At 40.7% G+C, this 14748-nt stretch overlaps 1 protein-coding gene and 1 long non-coding RNA gene across 4 annotated transcripts; both read left to right on the forward strand.

Annotated features, from left to right (window-relative positions):
* The first annotated feature begins 514 nt into the window (after positions 1 to 514).
* Positions 515 to 10063, forward strand: LOC147635559 (CLK4-associating serine/arginine-rich protein). 3 transcript variants are annotated; one of them, XM_086802896.1, is made up of 14 exons: positions 515 to 629; positions 667 to 931; positions 5087 to 5125; positions 5284 to 5432; positions 5522 to 5597; positions 5829 to 6114; positions 6270 to 6379; positions 6537 to 6584; positions 6724 to 6966; positions 7318 to 7425; positions 7547 to 7683; positions 7767 to 7911; positions 9346 to 9399; positions 9736 to 10063. In XM_086802896.1, the coding sequence occupies exons 2-14, from the start codon at positions 735 to 737 to the stop codon at positions 9758 to 9760; spliced, it is 1617 nt and encodes a 538-aa protein (XP_086659022.1). In that variant the 5' UTR covers positions 515 to 629; positions 667 to 734; the 3' UTR covers positions 9761 to 10063. The 3 variants fall into 3 exon arrangements, with proteins under 3 accessions (XP_086659022.1, XP_086659020.1, XP_086659021.1); XM_086802894.1 differs by having other exon boundaries at positions 590 to 931; positions 9745 to 9908; XM_086802895.1 differs by lacking the exon at positions 515 to 629 and having other exon boundaries at positions 753 to 935.
* Positions 10064 to 11758: 1695 nt separating this feature from the next.
* Positions 11759 to 13772, forward strand: LOC147635560 (uncharacterized). The gene is made up of 4 exons (XR_015266590.1): positions 11759 to 11818; positions 12064 to 12093; positions 12418 to 12720; positions 13497 to 13772. It is a non-coding gene; the product is annotated as an uncharacterized LOC147635560 (long non-coding RNA).
* The last annotated feature ends 976 nt before the right edge of the window (positions 13773 to 14748 follow it).

Below are 14748 nucleotides of genomic sequence, written 5' to 3' on the forward strand. Positions count from 1 at the left end.
TTTGTTTTCACCATAAATCTACGAGACATGGATGTTATTTTGAGATATGTATATATGAAGTCACTTGAAATAATGTATTGTGTTTACTTAAAACATGACCTAAATAGGAGAAACTGAGTTTATTTTTTCTAGAACTCTACCTGCCCCGCAGCAACGCGTGGGTCCAATACTAATATAACAAATTCGAAAAACGACCGTGATGGGCGTCAAAAAAAAATCAACACTTTTTTTTTTTGTGCCGCATGATTTGATAATATATGATGGGTGAGTCGATCAAGTGAAGATTCAGAACGTTCTAGCGCTCACGTCGTAACTAGTCGGGCACCGTAACATTTTAATCTCGAGCTAGTCTGAAAGGAACTTCCATCTTCGTAATTCTAAAAGCTAGGGCACATCTTCGGCGAATGTCATTTCTGCAGTGTTTTTTAGGGCTATCATTAGGGTTTTCTCTGCTAGATACTCCATTACAAGAGATCTAGGGCTATCGCGAGGGATTTGATCCAGAGTCGCTTTGAGTTTTCTGAACTTGCAGGTTACAAGAGATATAGGGTTACGGCCAGCGAGCTTTTCACGCAAGATATCCAGGGTTGTTGTAAGGGTTTCCGACACAAGAGTTACAGGGTTACTTGGGTTTTCAACATAGCAGATCCAGTGTTACGCGTTTCATCTGCAGATTTCTTGGACTACTGCTAGGGTTTCTTCTGCACTATAGAGATCTAGGGTTACTGAGCAAAATGTGGCACGAGGCACGAAGATCTGAGCGGAAAGTCCACGACATGATGGACGCCGCACGGCGGCGAGCTGAGCGCAGAGCCGTGTACCTAGCCAAGCGCAGAGGTGACCCCCAGCAATCCCTCCGGCTCGTTGGCACCCGCTGCCGCATCCACCATGACCCGGCCTTCTATCAGGCAACCCAAGACCAGCAAGGACTGTAGGTTCTAACCCCTACGCGCATCTTTTAGCGGTTAGCAAGGGTTTTGTATTGTTTTTTAATGGTTTCTCACGCACTCCCCGCATCTGTTCTTGGTTTTGTGGTTTTGCAATGAAGATGCCTGCAACATTTTCCGTTGCCATATTTGCTTAGTTTTGCAATAAATCTTGTCTTCATGGTTTGGTATTGAATCTATCTCAGGACAAGTTTGTGTAAAGTGGGTTACGGGTAGGATGACTACAATTTACTGATAGGGACACATGGTACACACTTATGAGTGCTCCAGTCTCCGGAGTAAAATTTAGTTCTTATTCATGGAACCATGGATAAAGCATTGGTCCTTCATCTAGTCAAGGAATGGGACCTTCTTTTGGTGAGGCAAGGGTGAAGTTTGGAGTGAGTGTTGATAATGGAAATTGGATTTTTGGGAGTGTAGCTAATTTTGTGTTTATTAGTGGCTTTTTTGATTTTATGTTTATTTGTTCAAAGGGGCAGTCGACAAGACCGCATGTGAACCGCCATGTCCATTAAAAGACAGCCATGTCCTAAGGGACAGTTGGTGAGATTGCTAGAGAGCCACCATGTCCATTAAAAGAGGAAGAAGACTACTCTGGTCAAGGCACATACCAACTATAAACATAGTTGCCAGGTGTTTCATGAAACGTGTTTCATAAACCTTTCAAAAACGTTTCATTCATTTTCCAGAAGTTTCAAAAACGTTTCAAATAAAAAGGAGGGTATAGGTCTTAAAATTTATATACAGGTTTATAATATGTTAAAAATATGTTGCCTTCCTTGCAAAACAATATTAAACATGCATCATTTACACATTAAAACATGTTTACAAGGTATAACTAAAGAATCTGGGTGACCTAGTTACAGTGGGCACCCAACTGAGTCATTGACCAATTGGCATAAATAAATTGGCAACGTCAAGAATCAAGATTTGGATTTCATCATCAACTATGGCAACTACTCAATAATGGCACTCAGAGTGATCACAAAAAGTTTGAATCTTGAGCTGATGCAAAAAAAGTAAACTGAAGTCTGAAATACACAAAGTAAAGCATGCTGAAGCTTGAAAGATGCAATCATGCAGGAATGATGACAAGTAGTAAACTAGAGGAGCTTGATAGTCCCAAAGACTAGAGTCCTCAATATGGAGTGTGGGCGTTGCCAACTGGGCACTCAATCCTCTACATCCTCGATGTCCTCATTAGTACTCTCCTCGGTAGACTCAATGTCACTCTCAAAAGAGGATGATGTTGTCTCAGCTGCTGCACTCGTCTCAGCTGCTGCACTAGTACTAGCACCTCCTGATAATGCTACTGTAAATGCTCGTGTGCCATGAGAATGAGTAGGTGCCATGAACTCCTCATACAACATTGCATATATGTCGCGCTCCTCGTGAGAAATCTCTGGGACATGTTTCATCTTCTCAATGTCGATTATATTGACAAGACTCTATCGGATTGGCTGACGCCTAAATTAGGCGGAGATTGCAATGTCAATACACCAACTGCTCCAAAAGAGCAGTAGACAACTTGTTCCTCTTCTTTGTATGGAAGCGGGCCCATGTGCTCCAGTTCCTCTCAGCAGGACCCGAACTGTAATCTTGTGAGAGGACTCGAATGGCGAGGCGTTTCTGCCATTAAAATACAGAAACTTTGTAAATACAGGGTAGTAAAGTCTAAGTATAATCATCATTGATCAATGTATTATGTAAATAACAGACTTGTCTTTTAGAGTTGTACTCACCAAGTTAGGGCTACTGATATCATACTTCTCCCACCATGAGATTGGTTGAAGCTGGGTCTCTCGCATGCCTGTAGTCTGTCTACCAAATGCGTGGCTGGCATTCCGATACACTAGCCGCTTATCCTCCAAGCGTCTCATGAGCTCCACGTCTCCTGTTGTCCATTTCTGAATGTAATCTTGCCATCCATCTTCCAACTCTTCATTAATATACTGGGCCTCACTACGCCAGAGAGGGTGCAATATTGAACCAATCCCACCGGTCATTCTGTCACGTGCACAGTGTGTATCTACCGTGTGCTACACGCACGCAAAACTAGTTTCGAGGCTTGGGGAAGCTTGGAACTAGGCAGCTGATTGACGAGCTGAGTTAGAGAAATACTAACGGGTGGGCACCCAAGTATGGACGGGCGGGCGCCAAGTGTGGATGCCCGATAACCGGCCAAGAGCCTATAAAAGGGTGGCCAAGGTTAGTTATTGGGATATAGAGAGTCTTGCGAGTTTGTGAAAGCTCTATGGTCTTGGAGCTTTATATAGTTGTGTTGCTCTCTCTCTCTCTCTCTCTCTCTCTCTCTCTCTCTCTCTCTCTCAAATGGCCAGTGTTAACGGCTAGTAGCCGTTTATTTGAAAAAAAATGCCTGAAGACTTAGCTGTTGCAGCCGTCCGCGTCCCCTGCAGACAACGTCCCCCCGTTCCCACAGGGGGGAACGCCCGTCCCTTGGTCACATCCCCTCCGTCCCCAACCCGGTGTGTAGGTCTCTTTGCTCGGGACGGCGTTCCCACGTCCCACGTGGGCGTCCCTCCACCCCCCTGTCACTATGCTCCTCCCCCCCAACCTTCCCTCACATTTTCAAGCTTGAAGCTCCATAGTTTGTAAGTGTTAAGAAAAAACCATATTTTATTTTATGGTATCCCAAAATTTCATATTGTACCAAAAATTCCCGTACTGTATTGTATTTTCGTACCGTTACAACTATGGCCTCCACTCGAATTGTTGTTATCCTCCATGGCTTGAAAAACTCCATTGGTAGGAATCTCCTTGTCCATCTCTTGTTGGACTTTTGAGTCCTTGACTGGGAACTCTTTTGCGTCTCTAGGGTCGTAGCAAGATGAACCACCTCTGAGAGATCACGAGGATGCCAAATTTGGAACAATAGGTTTTTTGAGGTGTACAATCCATCTTATTCAGACGGAGGGACATCTTCCAAATGAGCTAATGTGTCTCTATGTGAGCGACATGTGCATCTATGGACACCTTCATGCTGAGAAGCAAATCAACAAGTTGTGAATACTGTGGGAGGTGCAAATCTCACATGGATAGTGGGGATTACAAGATGGGAAAAGTGACGCCAAGTAATCCCACATGCGAAGGCAGACCAAAGGGACCTGTTCTATTTTCAACTCCCCCAAGTTTGTCTTTTGTGAAAGACCGGAGGGCTCGCTAGCTGTTCTATTCTCAACACCCCCAAGATTGTCTTTTGTGAGGACTGGAGGGTTGGTTATGTCAGAATGCGCAGCGGAAGACTAACGCACGTAGGAGACGCATCACCATCGAGCTCCACGAACACCCCCAATGGGCATTGCAGCATCCCTCCACCGGGCTCCCATCTCCCAGTGAGCTGCCTCCCAAAACACCGGCCAGAGGAGATGACTATGACAAGGTGCCACTCTAGCCTATATATGGCTCTTCAACTTCCCATGCTTCCACCTATGGGATAATCCAAGGCACCTTCTAGCCATAGATCACACGCTCGAAATCGCCAACTTTCCAATTGGTTAGGCAGAGTGTCGACGTGCCTTAGCATACCAGAGCCTGCGCAGGTCCATGCAGATGTGTTTGTCTCCATGGGTGCTAGCTGCCCTCGCAAAAGGGGCATGCTGGGCACATATGTTGGCTAGCTGTCTCTGTCATTCGCGGTGTGGTATCATGACCACACCATCCATGACAAGTAGCTAGGAATGAATGAGAACCCAAATAAGTACTTTTCCTCAAACCTAACCATGTGCACTCTTGGAAACTAGGGCATTGTCCTATCCAATGAGTCAATATACAAGGTGCTAGAGAAAGCAAAATCGGCAGGTTCCCTGGGCACAAGAGTTTAATAGGTGCCCGGTGTGCCCATACCACAAGTTTTTTTTTTTTGGGGGATGCTATGTTGAGTATAGTTATTTATTTGATGCTTGGCATGCATCACATGGTTTTGATTTTGGTCAGGTTTTTACAATGGGGTGTTTGTTCAATCCTAGCCTTGCGCTCGTTCATCAAGCTTGCAAGATTTAGGGTTTTGTACACGAAGTGTATTGGAAAGGATGTGTGACAAGATTTGTGAAAGTGTAGAATGGAATCAAGGTCAAAAAACCCATATGATATTCATACTAATTCTGTGCTTTTTGATGCAGGATTCCTTGGAATGGAAAGCAGAACAATCTTATTGATAGGTGCTAAAACTCTTGAAGCCATTCTCACCTTGACATCAAAAAATTTTCTTGCTTGTGCCTTTGTGTTTATGTACATCCATGTGAGTCCACTCTTGTCGCATACGAAACATGATGTTTGTGGGATCATGTGAAGCTGACACCACAAAACCATGCCACAGGTTTGATGGAAGAGCTCTTCTTGATTTCATTCGAGAGAATGATGGGAGATTTCGTACTCGTAAAGAGAAGACCGAGGAGGAGGAAGAGCTAGAGGAGCGTGTTAATTTTGAACGATTTCGAGATTTGATCAAACATAGGCGACGTGGATGTCTGTACTTTTTTTCATGTCTCTTGTCACGCACAGTTGGGTCTGCTTTCCACCTTCTTGTTTATTAACGTCTTCATTTGCACTTTCAGTAAATGATGAAGAAGGCCTTGATGACGTCGAACAGGAACTTGAGGCCAAGGCAGTAGCTCCTTTTGTTTCAGACAGGTGTGCTTTGATGGTTAATTGTGTTATTAAAGAGGTTTGAGAGCACAGAGTTTGCATGATACTAAATAGGTCTAGGAGAGTGCTCTCACAGTAGAAAATCCCTGATCAACCATCCATTCTACACCATCAACAATTGCCTTCTAGCTCTTTTCGATTGGCATTATCATGATAGCAATTCAGCCTCTTAAATTTTCTCTTTTATGTGGCTTCATTCATACAAATTTTCTGCAGACAACGTGCCGCACAGGCTGTGCAGCCAGGGATGGGAACATATGCTCAGGTTGGTTTTGCATATGATGGTGAGGGTCGGGAAGACTACGCACTCTCGGACAGTGAGGGTTTGGATGAGGAGGAGGAGGAGGAGGATAGCAGCAGTGAAGACAGTGAAGATGAAGAGATAGAGGCTATTGCGAAGGAACATGGAGTCAAAAGATTCAATTGGCTTCTTTATATGGACAGAAAAGCCAAGGAAGAAGAGAAGAAGCAAAAAGAGGCAGTCAAAGGTGATCCTGCCATGGTGAGGATACATTGGGCATGTCGTCTTGTTTTTGCATTTGGTTTCAAGGAGAAGCATTATGGGCGGCCTCTTATCAAGCATAAGAAAGCTCAAGATAGCTGATGGTCCAAACATGGAGACATGTCTTACAACACTTCTTTGTTTGCTGATTGAAGAGGAAGTTGAGTCGTAAGGAGAGACGGAAAGCTTCTCAGCAGGAAAGGGAGAAAGAAAAGGAAGCTGTTCGTTTAGCAAGCAGCCGGTTTTCTTACCATGATCCTTACAGGTTCTTTGTTTTCTACAGGCTCTGTGGTTGCTGTGTGTGGTGGCTTTTCTTAGTTGTGTGATGTGATCTTGTTGCCCTCCCATGGAAAATACCAGTGTATCTTTGGTCTCGTTATTTAGAGGTCTTTCATTAATCAAGTTGTATCTGTACTATATAGGGAGCCAAGAGGCAGTCCAACATATGAGGACTACTCGAGATCTAGAAGGTCAGTAGCAAAGAGATGGTACATACGAGCTTTCTGTTGAATTTTCTACAATGTGTTTTTGTTTTTAATCCTTTGGCAATCAAACCTTCCTATGTCACCTGTTTTTATAAATTGAAGTTGTTTGTGGCTTGCAAAACAGAGGAAGGTCTAGATCACGTTCTCGCTCTCCATCATTATCAAGGTCAAGAAGACAAGATCGACAAGGTTCTTATGAGCGAAGCCGGGAGTCTGAGAGCTTATCAAAGAAGTCCAGGACTAGGGTGGCAGCAACAAAGATAGAGTACATCACCGAATTTGGCAGCACTGTAGAGGAGGAGCCAGGCTCTACCTTGGGATTTAGTCCGCCGTCATCACCTCCTTCTCAAGTTGACTCAATTAACCGGTCGGAGCACTGGACCTTTAAGACATGCAACGATCATAACTTGGCCTCACTCTTTGTACTGATGGAACTGCTTCTGCTACTTCACCTGGTCCCCCAAGCCAGGTGTTTGGGTGGTCTTGGGGTAGGTTGGGCTTAGGGCTCACGATCCAGTTGTTGAAGTGCTGTGCTTTGCAAGATAGAAATCACAAACATAGCAAACCTTTGCTGTTGTCTGAGTTCGTGGATGCAGTTGTTTGCGAAATGATTTATGATGCTAATGGACGTTTTATAGGCATGGTTTAAAGGCTGCATTGCATTGCAGGATTTCTGATTGAAGATGAGCTTTCTACAACTGTGCTAGTACTGTTGCAGGCTTTCAAGTGGGAGGATTCTTGAAGCTCTTCATAATGATCCAGCTGCATCAGTAGGAACACCAGCTGAGAAAGAAAGGAGCACGCGTGAACAGAAAGGGCCTGTAAGGTCTGGAAAGCGTCCTTAGAAAACAAGGAATGGCTAACAAGGCTTTTTTTCCTGTGTTATTTCGGAAAAATGATTATTTCAATATGATTACACTCTTGTCAATTTCATGCTACACTTGCAGTGCCTCCTCTGCAATCGCTAAGTTGAGTAAGCCTGTGGCTCCTGCTGGGATTGTTTTGAAGACACCACAAGGAGAAAAGAAAGAGACCCCCCAGGAACGTTTGAAGAGAATAATGAGCAAACAGCTTAATAAACAAAGTAAGCTTCCATTCTTATCAAATTCTCTATTGTCATGTAGGATACGAGTGCCATTTCTAATGGATCAGGCTTTAATGCTGTAGTCAAGAGAGACACTGTTACTGAACTAGCCAAGCGGCGGGAGCAAGAAAGACTTAGGCAGGAGAAGTTAGCAGAAACCCGCAGAATTGCTCAACATAGGCGGAGAAGCCGTAGTAGAAGCCGAACTCGCAGCCGCTCTCCATACAGGTATTTTGGTTTTTTGGGACAAGAAACTGTGCATTCACATGATCAGGTGTGCTTTCTAGCTGTTTGATTGTCATCAGGTTTAATAGTCTTACGCTCCGGTAACTATCCATGACCTACCTGTATATAGAGCACCAAACCCAAGTACGCATACGCACAGAGAACAAGGAAAGCAGTTACGCTCTATAACTATCCATGACCTACCTGCATATAGAGCACCAAACCCAAGTACACATACGCACAGAGAACAAGGAAAGCAGTTACGCTCCTATAACTATCCATGACCTACCTGCATACAGAGCACCAAACCCAAGTACACATACGCATAGAAAACAAGGAAAGCAGTTGACAGGACTCACCAACTCAAGATTATGGACCGCCTTGCCTCCATTCACATGACAAGTTGTCAAAAAGTTGAAAGTTATGCTGTCTTGGAAGCTTTCCAGCTGTTAGATTGTCGTCAGATAAAATGGCTACTTATTTGGTGTACTAATTCTTTCTATTTGCTACTTCCCTTAGTGCTAGGCTTCATTATGCCTGAGTCTGCGCTGCATCTCTCGAGGTTTGACAGAAACTTAGTACGAAGGACTTTGTGTGAATATATGCTCTTATGTGTGTGTGTGTGTGTGTGTGTGTGTGGAGTGCGTGTGTGAGAGCATATCTTGATATAGAGTTCTACACCCACTATTGGGCACTGATGACGTTAGTGGGGATGTCGTAGTATCTAGTCCATACTATGCATAATGGAGTTGATAGTTATATAGTCTTGTGGGTTGATTACCATGAGTATATAACATGCACGTTCCTAAAAGGTGAATTTGGGCATGTTCTTGGATTCATCTAGGTATATATTCCCATTGTAACAACCTCCTGTGACAATCTGGGACCCACCTGCATCTCAAGTACCAAACACATGCACACCTATGCATGAAAACACATGGAAACTAGGCCTGAATGCTCCATACCATTCCCCAGCATAGGAAGGAGAGGACACGTGAATACACGCAAGCACGAGGCCTCGAGACCATAGACCAAAACCTTGTGACTACCAATTACATCCAACCTGACAACCATGAGAGGGTTTGGCTATGGTATATCGGCCTCATGGGCTAGATTAGACTTACATCATGTGTACACCCACTCACTTTATATAGGCCCAAGTAGCCCTGTTTTTATGGCATTATGTTCTCTTTTTAACAATCCATGGTACACCTTGCATTGTACACCATATCCCTTAGCAAGTCCATGCCAAGGTTGTAATACCTTGCTCTTCTTGTCATGTGATGGCGAGTGCTGATAAGATTGCTTTAAAATTTTATTGTTTTATGCTTAATGTGTTGAGATCCTTTTCTGTTTGTCCGTCTTTGATGGCAGATGCTATGCTTTTGGTCTCTCTTTCTAAGATACCTACTGTTCTCCATGCTTATGCATTTGCAGATATCATCGGAGTAGGAGTAGAAGCCCACCGAGGAACTATCATCGCTCACCTTCGTAAGTAAACCTTCAGTGTGACTTAAATAGATGGCACGTCCAAGCTGTTCAGAATGGTTTTCTTCAAAGGAGACTAGTGATTTATCTTTGTGAAGTGTATCTAAGTTTTGGGTTGATGATCTTAATTTTCGTGCTTGCATGAAGAGAAGGGGTTCTTATCATTACATGGTGTGAAAGGTTTTCATGTCTCTTTTGCACTTCATCATTGATGTATTATTTCTATTTGAAATGGGTGTTGATCCATTCAAGTTCTGAAGGTTATGGTTGGCCAAGTTGGAATTTTTGCATAGATTTTATGGCCAGTCTTACACAGTAACTAATTCTTGCGCTTTTCAGGTCTCGCAGTCGTAAGAATTACTGAACCAGGAGTGATGTTTTTTCCATTATATTATATATGGGACTTTCCCAGTTGTGGGGACTAAATCTTGAATTGTATCCTCGAAAACTATGTGGCGAGATTCTTCTTTCATAAACTGTGGCAATACATGTATTTAGAACTTTTACAGGTACATACTCTCTTTTGGTTGATCAGAGAATCTTGGGTTTAGCTGTGCTTCGTGTTTGGGCACAGTACTTTTCGGATGTTGTGTGGTGCATAGGCTAAGAATTTTACCAATTTGTATACTCAATTTAATGTTCAAACAGAACGTGTGCTGCTTTTTCACGTGTTGCCCTTAATGTATCATCGACAATTAACTACAGATTGACGAACAAAAGGCATGGGGAGAATATGTTATCACCAAAGCTTGAGTGAGCCCCGAACCTGAATGCCTAATAAAGAAAATTGGACGTTGTTTGGATTGTGAATGGTTTTGATTTTAACCAGGCTTGACTGCTGGATGAACTAATGGGTCCTTCCCCCTTGCACTTGGTGATGTAGACACGTTTCTTTAAGGCTCTGTTCTGTTTTGAGCTGTACTTGGGCTTGAGTTTGGGACCTGCAGGTCAGCAAGCAACTTAGGGGCCTGCTGGCTGGCTGATGTGATAAGCGCTGCTTAGGACATGTTGCAAGGAATGAGGGAACAGATCGATGCTGTCTATTTCTGTGGCACGATACCTAGTGAATGTGAACCTAAGATGGGCACACTGCACGCTGCATGCTGCTGGGGGAGAACAATAGATGGGTGGCTTTCTTCCTTTATGGATAGCTGAGGCCTGGAATGTGTAGATAATGACAGAAGAATGAATTTATGGTGCTAACTTTTTTAGAGGCTTTTTTTTCTTTTTTGTGGGAGGCATGTCCATGCAATGAACTCCAAGCCCAATATCAGTGTGTGATTAAGATCCATGCATCAAGAGTCTCACTAACCTATCATTCCCTTGACCTCCCCTCATGGAGAATACCAACATATTGACTAAAGATTAGTCAGAGCTTAGCAATTCTCCACACCTCGTTTATAATGTTGCAAAGCCAGAGGCTCGTTTTTTGACCCCCCCACTCTCATTTTCAAATAAAAATTAACTCAAATGCTATCCTAGGGTTTGAAAATTTCGTGCCTTCATTGGTATTAATGTTTCTACATTGTTGACAACATTTGTAAACTCCTTCATTCATTTTCCCACTAGAACATGTGCATATAATTCCCCATCTTGTTCAAGATCTTCAAAGGAAGATCCACAACAAGAAAGCATGGCGTGGTTAGAGGAAAGGATCCAACATCCTTGTAAACAAGCCTCAAAGGCTATAGTAGACCATAATCCCTAAAAGGTTGATGGCCTCTTGTACATGCACATGGCTTTGAAGTAGTCATAGCATCCAAAATAAACATCCTTCTAACTTTTTCACCTCTTGCTAAAACGTTGAGTGTGTTACAACATACACATCTAGATTCCTTCTTACTTGCATATTTTGCTCTATAATCTATCAACTGACACCAAGTTCTTTGAGTAGGAACTTCTAGTATGAGTAGGAAGATCTCTCATGTATGCACATGTTTTCTTAGTGACCTCTTGTTTTGATGCAAAAAAGTCTTCTCTTATAGTCATGTGATTTGTACATGCCAAATCTATGTACCATTTGCATTGGGAGAAATATAGACTCTCAATTTTGCCCCTTAAGAAGTGAATTAAAAAAGATTGGCCTGACCAATGAGAGAGCTGGGATTCTAGATCCATGTAACATGGATCTTTTTGTCATATCTTTGCCCAAATCTCTTAGGACAATAAAATAATAGTCTTAAAAAATAGAGAAATGTCAGATTTCATGTCATAAACTATTCTTTTATGTCAGATGTACCTTGTGGTCAGCACATGGAAATTTGAAAACTAAATTTTATTTTTTTCTTTTTTTATGTTTAACTTTTTACTTTCCCTCCTTTTGCATTTCACGACCTTTTCATTTTCCCCCTCTTTTTTTTAGCGGAATTCAATTTTGCCATATCTTCTGCAACTCTAGTTCTTTCTGCACGAAATTTTACAGGTATGGTGTTCTCCATCATAGCTCTCTCCTCATAAAATGTCATCTTATTTGAACAAAACCTCTATGAGTTATGTACGTTTTCTCACATGAACTTTCTCTTTTTTGCGCCACAAATAGCTATCTTGATCTGAAGTGGCATCAAATTCTTATGGAGTAATGATCATATGTTTAGGGTTTGTCTATGTTTTGTCTTGATGTACGATAGGTTTCTTTATGTTTTGTCTTGATGTGTTGTTTATTTTCAGAGGAGCAACAAGATTGTGCAAATCAATGCAGTAAGTTACTGTTTATTTCGTGTTGTTTTAATCTTTATTTGTTGCTTATAATCTTCTCTACACCACAAATAAACATCTTGATTTTAAGTGGCATAAAATACTTGTGAGTAATGATCATAGGTTTAGGGTTTGTTTATGTTTTGTCTTGATGTGTTTATGTTCATTTTCATAGGTTGTAAGCAACAAGGTTGTGTGAATCAAAGCAATAGGTTGCTATTTATTTCTTGTTGTTATAATGTTTATTTGTTGCTTACAATCTTAACATAGATATTTATTAATCATGTAATCTAACTTTGTTAATTTGGTGCTTTGCTTTTATTGTAGATGTCTTCAAGGAGGAAGAATATCAGTAATATATTTACACAGTGGAGGTGTTTAATAGAAGAGATGATGAACGTTATTGGATCCCTTATCAATACAGTAAGTTAAATTGGATTTTAATGAGACCAAGTACTCATGGGAGTTTCAAGGTCAAGCTCAAAGATGTAATAGACCCCAAGAAACAATGGAAAGGTAGAATCATAGAGGTCACGAGATGCGCCAATGGTACAATTCAGCATGTTTATATGCACAAAGAGATTCGAGTGCCTCATGACAACTTCAGTGGTGCGAGACATAAGCCTAACAGTAAGTTGATATCTATGTGCTTTGTGTTATTGTGCTTTGAGTCCACGGTTATTAGATAGAGTTTTAATACAAGCATGTTTGTTGCTTGTAACTTTATATTCATCAACTCTGCATGAATGGCAAAATGTAGAGTGCTGACGTGGAAAGCTAAATGTTTTACAGGCAGAGATAGGTGCCTTGATCTATGACAACAAGAGTGCAAGCGAATTGGCATCTTAGAATGTTTACTTTTATGATTCCACATATGTTGTAGAGAGACATAGTTTGGAGTACATTCCACTACCACCGTTGTCTAGCCAGGAATGGTATAATCCTAGCTTAGACATGACAGAAGCATGTAGGGTAAAGATAAAAACTGATGTTCATGATGTCATGAAACCCTCCACAGGCTCTAGAGATGTGCATCTAAGTTGGTTTGTTCCAGTTAGTTTGTTTGCACATTTGTTTAGATCTTGTGAAGTAGTAAAGAAAACTAAGTTTACGTATCAATGCAAGTGCCCATATAAGGATTGGATGACTCAGTTATTAGGTGAGTCATGGCATCTCAAGAGAACTTACCATGATGATATCATTGAGTGTAGAGTCACTATGTCAGATGTTACCCTTAGGTAAGATTACACTACTCTTGATTGTTTATATTTTTTATTCGTAAGTACTTCATTGCAAGAGACCGATCGTTGATTGTTGTTGTTGTTCTTATGTTTTTATATTTGTTGTTGATTGTTGATTGTTGTTTTTATGTTTTTATAATGGTTGTTTTGTTTTTTATGAGACAGGTACTTCATTTGCAAGACAAACTTTGTGCATTTGCCTTCAAGTATAGGAGGTGGCGACTTCTACGAGAGGAGTGGCTCAGCTTGGACCAAGACATGCAAGATGGCATGCATTCAACACTCATTGATGTGAATATTCTTTGGGAGGGTCATGATCCTTTTAGCGTTAATGTAGAAAGTCATTGGCTCCTTAGTTTTCTGAGGTAGGAAATCCAACTCATGTGTCCAATGATCCCCCTTGTAATTTTTATTTCAAGTTGGATGGTAGGAAGGTTGGGAGTCGAAGTGAACATTGCAAAATATGCAAGCAGTGTGTTGCTCCACATATCCTTGAAATTGTAGAGTCCATGTAATTTTTTTTCTTTCAAGTGAATATTAAAAACTGTTTCTCTAAAAGTGTTGTAAATTTAATTTTATTTCATTTTCATAAATTGTAGTGGTTTTTTTAAGTCTATTGTGTTTTGAACCCATTAATATGTAAGAAAATAAAGATAAGTATAAGTAAGTACAATTATAAATATCAGTATAAATATATATTTAACTGTAAACAATAATATAATTAATTATCATAGAAATATAAATATGATTTATAATTTCTTATATTTTAATGAAGTGTCATTAATTTTTAGTCTATGGATATAAGTATAAAAATAAATATAACTTTAAGTATATATTTAAGTATAAATAATAATATAGGTAACTTTGTAAATATAATAATAATAATAAAAAAATATAATAAGAAATAAAAGTATGATTTATTATTTATTATTATTGAAGTGTCCTTTATTTACTAAAGTATAAACATAAGGTATTAAAATAAATATAAGTTTATAGATATTTTAAGTACAATAATAAAAATAAGTATAAATTGTATCCATCCAATCTCACGAAATCCAAAGTCATGACCCACCCACAGTAGCTTCATTGAGTGCCATCACCATTGAAGGGATGGAGTACCTCCTCATGCAGGATGTGTTGGAGCTCTTGGAGTTTTAATGAAATAAATATTACTCCATTAAAATTTTAATAAAATATATATTACTTTATTAAAGTTTTAATGAAATAATATATAAATTTATATCTATAAGTATAAGTAGGGGTTATTTTCATTCACTTCTATTGCATTCTCTCTCTCTCACTTTCTATCCACCTTGCTTGTTGCTCCCTTTAAGCCTTCAAACTGGCTTCCCATCATGATGCATTTGCACAGTGGATGAGTGAAATCCGTAAACGGTCAGATATGGGACCAGATTTA

Source organism: Cibotium barometz, chromosome 9, assembly GCF_041138505.1.
Source record: "Cibotium barometz isolate CiBa-2024 chromosome 9, ASM4113850v1, whole genome shotgun sequence".
Classification (NCBI taxonomy): domain Eukaryota; kingdom Viridiplantae; phylum Streptophyta; class Polypodiopsida; order Cyatheales; family Cibotiaceae; genus Cibotium; species Cibotium barometz.

Coding starts and splice junctions, on each gene's coding strand:
- LOC147635559 (XM_086802896.1), top strand. CDS start 735: ATGTGGCACGAGGCACGAAGATCTGAGCGGAAAGTCCACGACATGATG. Junction 5,126..5,283: donor CAGAACAATCTTATTGATAG/GTGCTAAAACTC, acceptor ACCATGCCACAG/GTTTGATGGAAGAGCTCTTC. Junction 6,585..6,723: donor GACTACTCGAGATCTAGAAG/GTCAGTAGCAAA, acceptor CTTGCAAAACAG/AGGAAGGTCTAGATCACGTT.